General features: G+C 36.8%; 1 protein-coding gene across 1 annotated transcript; it reads left to right on the forward strand.

Annotated features, from left to right (window-relative positions):
* The first annotated feature begins 10,585 nt into the window (after window positions 1–10,585).
* Window positions 10,586–10,939, forward strand: LOC140976302 (cysteine proteinase inhibitor 5-like). Its single transcript, XM_073440396.1, has one exon. The coding sequence runs from the start codon at window positions 10,586–10,588 to the stop codon at window positions 10,937–10,939; it is 354 nt and encodes a 117-aa protein (XP_073296497.1).
* Window positions 10,940–11,365: the final 426 nt, after the last annotated feature.

The following is an 11,365-nucleotide window of genomic DNA, read 5'->3' on the forward strand; positions in this document are numbered from 1 at the left end:
CCAGTTTGGCCTTGGGCGGCAGAATATTCTTGGCATTGAAAACTTTGAATTTTGATGATCTTTCTGAATCATCAGCCACAAACCCTTTGATTTTTAACAAATAACTCAACTGAACCGCAAATCCTTTGGACTGCTTGGTGGATTGAAACATATTCTTCAAGATGTTGAAGATAAGTTGCCTCAATTTGAGTCTTCGTCCAGCCATAATAACAGTAAGAGCTTGAAATTTCTCCAAAATGAGAGCAGCAAAGGATCTTGCCTTCGCTAATAGCCACTTGGCTACAATATCAGCCAACAACTGAACTTCATGCTTTAGTTTCTTCTTTGGATCGGAAACTTTGATTTTCCGTCCATCAGCAAAGAGTAGGGTCTGCATTTCTTCTACATCCGATGCTTTGACATCAGCAAGATGTGCCAGTCCATCAGAAGGCAACAAGAATATTTCTCCAAAGGAATCTTCAGATATGGTCAACAACTGACCATTGACAGTAGAAGTGATGCTTCCATCAGGATTGATAAATCCACTAGAGTAAAAATCGATAAGTTCCTTCGGATAGATCTCTTGAGAAGATTGTCCCAAAAATGTTCCGAGTCCAGCTGATTGAAGCGTCTGAAATACATTCTTGACATCAGGTTCTTTGACAGATAGAACTGAATCGAAATTGATCGCCATAGCATTCAACTTATGTGCTGGAATCTGGTTAGCCATTAGAACTGAATGATTTCCTACGAAAAAGAAAGCTTGAATTTGCTTTTGCTCTGAGAGTTTTAGATAAGCGTAAAGAAGAACTGAAATGGAGCGGGAAAAGTACTTATGTACGTGACTGTTCGGATTATTGGACACGTGTCAGTCCATGAAAATTTTGAAATAAAAACGTGTGTTCGTGTGGTAAGAACGTGTGTAGTAAATATATGGATCATGTGGGTCCATGTTTAAACCTATCATTTATTGAAAGACAACATTTAATGCTTTGATAGTTAGTCACGTCACTTAATTTGGAATACAAAAATGGTCAATTGGTTAACGAATGTGAGAAGATTAGTTGTAAAACTGTGTCCTTTCAGTTGAAGATTTACTAACTCCTGTCTTGTCAGTTAACCTCTTAAAAACTAATATTCCACTTAATAAGTGCATATAAATATTACGAGAACTTAAGCAAGACTAATCAAATTTAATCTTATGCTTAGAAGGTTAATCGTCTGCTGTAGCGACTTAGCCCTTTAATCTTCCTTGACCCTGCACTATAAATAAGAATAACTCAGTTAGTATCAAACATATCAGTTACTAATATTCAGCAGCTAAAATGGCAGGTGCAGGTAGCTCAAAGACTCCAGATATCGCTGAAGAATTCATGAACACAGCTCTGGAGAAGCGAAAGGCTGATATGGAAGATGAAGTCTTCCAAAAGATCCTTCGCTATTGGGAGGAGCTGCAAGGACTCCAGTTCCTTTATTAATGTGGAGAAGCTAGCACTCCTAGATTGTTGGCAAAACTGGAGAAATATAGAGAGCGTTTGCACGTTGCCAAGACAGTGAACCTCTTTGAATATGGCTATGTCTACCAGCTGATGCTCCACAAGGAAAGGAAGATTCTGGAGCGTATAGCTGTTTTTGATAGCTTCCTTAAGACTTCTACTGGATATATATCCCGTTGGATGAACAAATGGAGGTCTTTCGTTGAAGAAGAATATTTTGATGTAATCCGCAACAATTTTTTTATTAAAAAAACTCATTTTGTTTTAACTTAGTCTTTTATTTTCCTGCAATAGTTGATCTCATCAGTTGAAAAATAAATGACGAACTCAATCATAATAACTAACCAATAACAAACTGACAAGCTAACATCAGTTAAGAATTAGATAAATGACACAAATAAATTAACAACTGAGATATAATCAATAAAACTGATTAGGATAAATCAATTAAAACAAGTATATTGCGAAAGTGAGAAAACTTAGTCTTGGGCAATGGTTTGGTGAAAATATCAGCTGCTTGCTGCTCAGTTGAGACGTATTCCAGTCTGATGTCCTTCTTCAAGGCATGATTTCTAATGAAGTGATGCCTGACATCTATGTGCTTGGTCCTTAAGTGAAGAACTGGGTTATACGTGATAGCAATCGTGCTGGTATTATCACAAAATATAGGCGATTCTTTGGCAATAACTCCATAATCTTTCAGTTGTTGCTGAATCCAGAGCAGTTGAGCACAGCAGCTTCCAGCAGCAAGATATTCTGCTTCAGTCGTGAAAGTAGCTATGGATGTTTGCTTCTTGCTGAACCAAGAGATCAGTCTGTCTCCTAGAAACTGACATGATCCACTTGTACTTTTACGATCAAGCTTACATCCTGCATAATCTGCATCTGAATATCCAACTAAATTGAAAGATGAGTCTTTAGAATACCACAACCCAACATTTTGTGAGCCCTTAAGATATTTTAAAATCCTTTTGGCAGCTGAGAAATGCGATTGCTTAGGATTTGCTTGAAATCGAGCACACATGCATACAACCAATACAATATCAGGACGAATAGCAGTTAGGTACAATAATGAACCTATTAAACCTCTGGATAATGTCACCTCAACTGATATTCCCCCTTGATCATTGTCTAGTTTAACTGATGAACTCATGGGAGTGCTTGCTGCTGAACATGATTCCATGCCAAATTTCTTGAGCAGCTCCTTCGTGTATTTGGTCTGACTGATAAAAATACCAGTTTTCAGTTGCTTTACTTGCAGTCCAAGGAAAAATGTCAGTTCACCCATCATGCTCATTTGAAAATTATCCTGCATCAACTTAGCAAATTTCTCGCATAACTTGGGGTTAGTTGACTCAAATATAATATCATCAACATAAATTTGAACAAGGAAAATATGATCATTCTTAGAGAATTTGAATAAGGTCTTATCAACTGATACAACTGAAAAATCATGATCAGTTATGAATTTTGAAAGAGTTTCATACCAAGCTCTTGGAGCTTGTTTCAGACCATATAAGGCTTTGTTCAAATGGTAGACATGATCAGGAAAAATATGATTGATGAAACCTGGAGGTTGCTCCACATAGACTTCTTCCTACAACTGACCGTTTAGAAACGCGCTCTTCACATCCATTAGGTAGACTTTGAAGTTCTTGAATAATGCATAGGCAAGGAATATTCGGATGGCTCCCAGTCTTGCAACTGGTGCATATGTTTCATCATAATCAATTCCTTCTTCCTGCCTATATCATTGTGCTACCAGTCTCGCCTTGTTGCGCACAACTGAACCATCTTCGATCAGTTTGTTCCTGTACACCCATTTTGTACCTATAACAGTTTTTGAAAGTGGTCTTGGAACTAAGTTCCAGACATTGTTATGGGTAAACTGATTCAGCTCCTCTTGCATTGCATTTATCCAGTTTGGATCGGCAAGAGCTTCATCAGTTTTCTTCGGTTCCAATTGCGATACGAAAGCTGAATGAATAAATAAATTAAGCATCTGATTTCTTATTCTTACTGGATCAGATGGATTACCTATCACCAATTCCGGAGGATGTGATTTCTTTCATCTCAGTTCAGTGTTTGTTGTATCCAAGTTAGTAATTGCTTCTGTATCAGTTGGAGCTTCATCAGCTGGCAGTTGAATACTCTCAATAGGCTCCTCCAACTGAACATCAGGAATAGCTTCCTGTTCGACTGGTTGATCTAACACTTCTGGTTCTGGTGTTTGGAGGTTGTTGTGATTGATATGATTGTCTTCTTCATCTTTATCCTCCAAACTAATCTCTGTAAATCTATCAACTAGCTCAACTGGATCAGTTGGCTTATCAGTTAGAGTGTTTTCTTCAAAAACAACATGGATAGATTCTTCAACATTCAAAGAATTTTTATTAAAAACTCTATATGCTTTGCTAAATGAAGAATATCCAAGAAATATTCCCTCTGCAGATTTTGCATCAAAGGTTTTTAAATGATTTTTATCATTATCGAGAATAAAACATCTGCAGCTGAATATTTTGAAGTAAGAAACCACACTTTTTTCTTCCATGCCATATCTCGTATGGTGTTTTCATATGATTCTTATTAATCATCGATCTGTTCTGAGTATAACACGCAGTGTTTACTGCCTCTGCCCAAAACCTTTGAGAAATACCCGAATCAGCAATCATTGTTCTAGAAGCTTCTTTAAGGGTCCGGTTTCTCCTTTCAGCTACACCATTTTGCTGAGGAGTTCTAGCTGTTGAGAGCTCATGCTTAATTCCAGCATTTTCTAAAAAATTTGAAAGAATTTGATTGATGAATTCAGTTCCTCGATCAGATCTGATTCTATCAATTCCAAGTGATTTTTCATTTAATAATCTTTTGAAAAGCATGATCAATTGTGCAGCAATTTGGTCTTCGAATTTGAGAAAGATAACCCAAGTAAATCTTGAAAAATCATCCACAATCACTAAGGTGTATTTCATTCCCCGTAAGCTCATTATTGGTATTGGACCAAATAGATCCATATGTAATAGTTCTAAGCATCGAAAAGAAGATTTACGGCCCTTGTTTTTAAAAGAAGATTTTACTTGTTTACCAAACTGACATGCTGAACAAATTTTATCTTTGACAAAATCCATTTTGGGCAAACAAGTTACAAGATCGTGGTTACTCAGATATGCAATAGATTTAAAGTTCAGGTGGTTCAATCTCTTATGCCACAAACAGTTTTTAGAAATTTTTGAAGCAATGAAACATACTGGTGCATAAGGTTGATCATTCCAACTGACTTTGTAAGTGTTTCCACACCGTTTGCCAGTTAGAATAACCTCATCAATTGAGTCTTTGACTGAACAAGAGTTTTTGTCAAACTGACCTGAGAATCCATTATCGCATAACTGACTGATGCTAATCAGATTATACTTGAGATTCTCAACTAATGAAACATTATTAATGGTAAAATTAACATGGATAAGCTTACCCTTACCCACAGTTTTACCTTTGGAATTATCTCCAAAACTGATGTTTGGTCCAGTGTACTTGATCAGTTGAGATAACAAATCTGCATTTCCTGTCATGTGTCGTGAGCATCCACTATCCAAGTACCAGATTGATTCCTTAATTGTACCTGTTATCTGCAATCACACACAAGATATAATTTTTGGTACCCATTTCTATTTAGGTCCTAAACTGATTAGTCCTTTAGGAACCCAGACTTGGATTAGTCTGACTGAATGTCCAATTGCTGTATTTCAGATGGTCTTTCTTGATTTGTGTGTGTTTGGTGTGTAGTGTGCAGATGAGACAACATGTGATTTAACGTTGTTCGACTGATTGTTCAGCTGATATCTTTTCTGAACTGACTTGCTGTTATAGTAATTGGAGTAGTCATTTGAATATTTTCTGCTGAATCTTTTTGACGACTGACTACGTAAATAAATTAAAACTTTTGGGCTATAACCAATATCATATCTTCTAGCCTTGTTCGTACTTTCAGTAGGCTGTTCAACCAGTTTACTTGGTTCAGCTTGTTCTTGTACCATAACTGATTTGACAAAGTGAATGTATTTCCCGTGATCCATATTCAGTTTTGGTCGAGTATCATTGGGAGATATTTCATCTTGGGTGCGGAACCCTAAACCAGTTTTATCAGTAACTGATTTATGTGAGTTCTTCATTTCAGTTAATGCAACAGATGATTTGTTCCAAGCCTGAATAAGCTCAGTTTGGTTTGAATTTTCAAGCGTCAACTTTTGAATCATTGATTGATTCCTGCTCTTTTCAGCATTGAGCTCAGCACTCTCTCTTTTAAGACTCAACACATCAACTGATTCATCAGTTTTAGTTTTATTGTCTATGGGATCAGTTTGCTTTGCTCTGGCCTTTTCAAACGATAAGGCAAGCTTGTGATACTCATTAACCATGTCATGAGGAGTTGAAATAAGTTCTTCTCTAATGAAATCAGTTGAGCTGAAGTCAAATACCTGTTGACTGCTTGACTCCTCCTCTTCTGTATCACCAGCCATTAGACACTTCACTTCCTCTTCACCATCACTCGAACTGCATGAGGTTTCTGGTTCTGACTCCTCGCTGTCAGTTTCTGCCCATTTGGATTTACTTTCTTCAGCTAAGAGTACCTCATGCTTCTTCCTGGAAAACTTCTTATCGTCCTAGAATCTCTTTCTATGCTCATATGACTTCTTTCTTCTGTCAGTCGAGCCCTGACTGTCTTTCTTGGGTTTGGGACAGTCAGCAATGAAGTGACCGGGTTTGCCATAGTTGTAGCAACCATTTGATTCCTCTTTAGAATTATTTCTCTGATAATTCTTCTCGAAGTTCCCTTGATTTTTCCTCATAAATCTTCCGAATTTTTTGATGAATAATGACATAGCATCATTGCTCAGTTGATCAGCAGACTTCTCGACTAACCAGTTGGTTCTGTTCTGACAGCAGCTAATGCAGTTGTGACTGCTGGAGTAGAAGGCTCTCCTTCTCGAGTTTGCAGCTCAAACTCATAGGCTTTCAGATCAGCGAATATGTCATGAAGCTCAACTTTGTTTAGATCCTTGGGTTCCCTCATTGCCATGGTATGTACGTCCCACTCCTTGGGAAGACCTCTGATCACTTTTAATGTAACTTCTTTGTTGGTATACACTTTTCCAAGTGCATTGAGTTCATTGATGATGCAACTGAGTCTCTCATCATACTCATGCATCGATTCTCCAGTTCTCATCTTGATATTGTCAAACTTCTACACAGCAACAGAAAGTTTATTCTCTTTGGTTTTTTCATTTCTTTCACACAGCTGGATCAACTTTTCCCAAATCTCCTTAGCTATCTTACACATCTTGATCTTGATGAATGTTACTTTGTCCAGTGTTTTGTACAGTATATCCTTTGCCACATTATCATGATTTGCTTTCCTTTTGTCTTCTGTCGTCCATTCATCTCTGGGCTTTTCTATACGATGAGGTTCCCCTTCAGTAATAGCCACTCCTGTATTGGCTTTCAGAATCTTCATTGGTCTATCAGTGATAACATACCACATATCGTCATCTTGTGCAGCTAAGTGAGCCTGCATTCTTATTTTCCAGTCATCAAAGTCCTCTCTGGAAAACATAGGGCTCTTATTGAAGGAAGACATAATGATCAGTTTGAGAGTATAAATATTCTGAGACGAGATACAATCGCTCTGATACCACTTGAAAGGATCGGTTATGATGTGAAAAGTGTTTAGAAGGGGGGGGGTTCAATAAACACTCACGGATTATGTTTGTTTCTCGTAAATTGAGTTCAGTTGAATGACAAACTGATACTACGTATCTCGTCAGTCGATGACAATCAATTTAACTGAAAAACAGTTGCGGAAGTAAACTGACTGAAAGATAGAATAACTGAAATAAAAGGTAACTGAAATGAAATGCACGCGATTTGTTTCTGGATGTTCGGAGAATGGAATAATTCCTACGTCACCCCTTCTATCACGAAGATAGGATTTCTACTAAAAGACTTTGATCGAATACAATGATTGTACTGACCCACTTTAATTTGGTCTTATCAATGCCAAAACTGAAACTCTTAGTTACAACAGGCTATTTCAGTTCGTGACTGATCTTAGCACAACTTAACAATATAACAAGGATTACAGTGTGCTAACAAGCTCAAGACGGTAGCCTTGAATGCTACAGATAGAACTAGTAAGTGTGAGCTTTTGATTTCAGCAGAATAACAGCTTGAATAAAATAGTTGTTTTTGTATCCTTGTATTTCTTCAGCTGCTCTCTTCGCCTATTTATAGGCTTCTCTTCCAACGGTAACTTGATATAACATTTGAATATTATATCCGTTGATTGCCACGTCGATATTCTCCTGACAATCGTACATTGTAGACTCTGAATGCGGCGTTCCACTGCGAGTTGCAGTCTGCTTGTACTGATGTCGGTTGAATGTCCTTTTCATTTGATGACGTGTATGGCTGAGTGATCAGCTATACAAAGTAGCTGATAAGCTTGTGCCGAGTGAATCAACTGATCAGTCGGCTGTCTTCAAGAATCCAGTTTGGTTCGACTGATCAATTTCCAACTGATCAGTCGGTTAACTTCGAAATTTCAGTTCAGCCGGATTCGGTTGCCTTTGATAACTCACGCGATACTTCAGTTAGGCAAGCTGTATAATTTGAATACTTGATCAGTTAGTCCAATAAATAAATGTTTGTCAAACAGCCAAAATTAAGTTTCCAATAGATACTTATTAGTAAAGCGTCGCTTTAATATTGTTCAATGTGAAGAAAAATTGACCAAAGTGTATGTATGTGTGTGTGTGTGTCTGTGTGACAAAAAAATACCCAGTAAGAATATTGATGTTTATTTCCACTTATACCAAATATAATTTATTTTCTATATTGAAATAAAGGACTAAAAATCATGTCCAAACTCAATTATTAACAACCTTTGAGATTAAGACATTTTTAATTTTGTAAGCACACACATTGGGATTAACAAATCATATTTCAAGTTAATCAATTCAAGTAAATGCAGCTTTAGAAGAGACCACGTGTGAAAACCCGGGATTTTACGATCCGAAGAAAATCAAGTAAGTAATACGAACTTGGAGTTTAACTCAAACTAAGCTCGAAAATTTTCATTCCAACTAGATAACTTTGATATTAACTTAAATTTTCATCAAATTTAACACGAGGAAGTAACTTCAAAGCTCGGAGATTTACTCAACGGGAGGCCAAGCTACAAGTAATCGCATCCATCAAAAAATTGTCCCGGGAGGAGTAAAACCCCAGCTCAAGGACTCGATCTGTCAGCTCAAAGCAGCTCAACCAAGCTTGTCCTAACAAGACCAAAAAGGGAGCTATAAGTTGAGCCAAGAGTTTGGACAAATTAAATGTGCAGGAAATAACCTTTGCGTTAACCCATGAAGGAGCTGCGGGAGGAGTTAAGGGCTAGGACATCTTTAATATGCAAGGAATGACTCTTGATGCTTGGTATGCTTTGACCACCATTATGAGTACATTTACTTCTTTCTTGGGAGACAAGGTTTCGTCCATGGCTAGATGAGGGGACAAGTTTTGGTCTATAAATATGTGACACCATGCATTGCAAAACCTCACAAAAACCAAGCAAGAAAATTCGGTTTCCCCTTCCCCACCCTACAAAGCTTTCGGCCGAAATTAAAGAAGAATGAGGAGCTCGTGCGGTTCAAGTGTTAGAGTTTCTACATCGAATCGCTGCTGAAGTGAAGACAGTGATTGAAAAGAATACGTCAAGGTGCTGCAGAATTTTCGATAAACAAGGTGTCAAAAGTTCACAAATTTCGAACCCATTCCCAAAATATAAGTAAGTGGGCTTTTGATTAAGTATTTTTTTCTAATTTGAACCTTGAATAAAAGTAATATGATATGCTTATAAGTATGATCATATTTTCGAAAATTGTTACATGTTCTGTTTAAAAATTTCGATCGATTATGTATTTCTTCTATGCTTCGAATTTCATTGATTCCGTTGTGTCTGTCTAGAAATCTGAACTCTGAAAATATGATAAGTTCTATCTGTTGTCTCTGAATTCTGTGTACACTGTTACGATTCGAAATTGAAATGGGACGAGAATTGTAATTCTGTCTGGCCCCCATTGGTGGGTATAAAACCATGTTCTGTCTGGCCCCCATCGGTGGGTATAAAACCGTGTTCTGGCCTCACCCCTTAGAGGACTAACATATTGAGGACAATTTGACCATGAATATGAGATGAGTAACAATGTTGTGTTTTGTCTGTTTTGAAATGATCCGAATTGTTTCTGTTCTGTTCTGAATCATTTGATAAGTTCCGTCTTTTATTCGGTTCGGTTCCGTCTGGTTAAGATAAGAATATAAATTTTGAAAGCATGCTAAAGGAAATTTTTAAAGATTAAGTTCTATATGTATCTTGGAATCGATCGACCCCCACTTGCTGAGTGTTTCCCAAAACACTCACCCCCTTACATATTTCAGATAAAAATGAAGAACAAATAAATGAGGAAGAGCAGAAAGCTTTCTGGGGTTGGTGATCGATGGTCAAGAGCAAGAATCAAGTTATCCCTTTTGTTTAGTTTTCCGCATTTCGCAACTCCGATGTAATGTCATTGTAAGAAAATACTTTATTTATGAAAAAGACTGGTTTGATTTGATACGAGGCTTTATTGTTTTCAATATAATTGTTAAACAATGCCGGATGTCACCGATGCTTCGGACACGGGGCGTGACACCACGTAACAAACACTTATTTGTGATCCCAAATTTATATGAACAAAGTCAACCACAAATGAGAGATTTTTTCCTTAGGGTAATATTGAAAGATGCATGTAGTTAACATACTTTTTATTTATTACAAGAAAGTTTGATGAAAATTAAAAGGACACGTTGAAAAAGTGAAATATACGCTTTCTAAGTAATCCCAACACGATTTTATCTTTCTTAAAAAAAATTTGTAACAAGATTTGACTGAACTAATGTTTGCTTAAACGTGTCAATATAACATCATAAAAGCAGGCTTTTTGATTAGGCTTTGTCACTATAAAAACCCGCCAATAATCACTACAGATTTCACAAGAAAATAAAATTGATCTGATCAAGGAAAGAAAATGGCACCCAAATTTCTCTCGTTGCTAGTCGTTGCCTTTTCAATTCTTCTTGTTTCCTCTTCGATCGAAGCCTCCATCGCCGGTTGGAACCCGATCAGTAACTTGACCGACCCAAAGGTGGTTGAGATAGGGAAGTTTGCGGTGAAAGAGCACAACAAGAGGGTCAATGCCTTGTTAAGCTTTGTGTCGATAGTAAAAGGAGAAACTCAAATAATTAATGGTATGAATTACAGGCTCATCATCTCCGCCACAGATGCCCTCGCCGCAAATGCCGAAAGCAATTACCGGGTGGTTGTTTGGGACAAGCCTTGGAGGAAAGAGAGGCGACTCATTTCGTTCGAGAAGATTGCTTAACTAATGTATATATATTGTGAAAGAGTATGAGTGATTTTATTAAAATCCCTAGAATAAAGTTTTAGTTACTGAAGTGCCGAGGAGTTGTGCAATTTTGTATTGTTGCATGTTCAAGATTAAAGTACGAAAACTTTAAAAAAATATTTGTTACAACACATGGTCTAGTAGATAGAGAATTATATATTTTTAGTTCAATTATATAATAACAAGATATTATTAAATCATTTTAGAAAAACTTATTAATTTATTAATTTCTGTTAAGGAACGAACTGAAACCAGTGATCGGCTCACAAAATGATTTGGATGCGAATTCAATATTACGAAAACATATTTAAAATAGTTTTTCTGATAACTTGTAACTTATCAAATACAAAAATCTCAAGGACCTAATTGTAAAATTACAAACCCTAAACTCTAAAAAAAAAA

Source organism: Primulina huaijiensis, chromosome 1, assembly GCF_012295235.1.
Source record: "Primulina huaijiensis isolate GDHJ02 chromosome 1, ASM1229523v2, whole genome shotgun sequence".
Lineage (NCBI taxonomy): Eukaryota > Viridiplantae > Streptophyta > Magnoliopsida > Lamiales > Gesneriaceae > Primulina > Primulina huaijiensis.

Coding starts and splice junctions, on each gene's coding strand:
- LOC140976302 (XM_073440396.1), top strand. CDS start 10,586: ATGGCACCCAAATTTCTCTCGTTGCTAGTCGTTGCCTTTTCAATTCTT.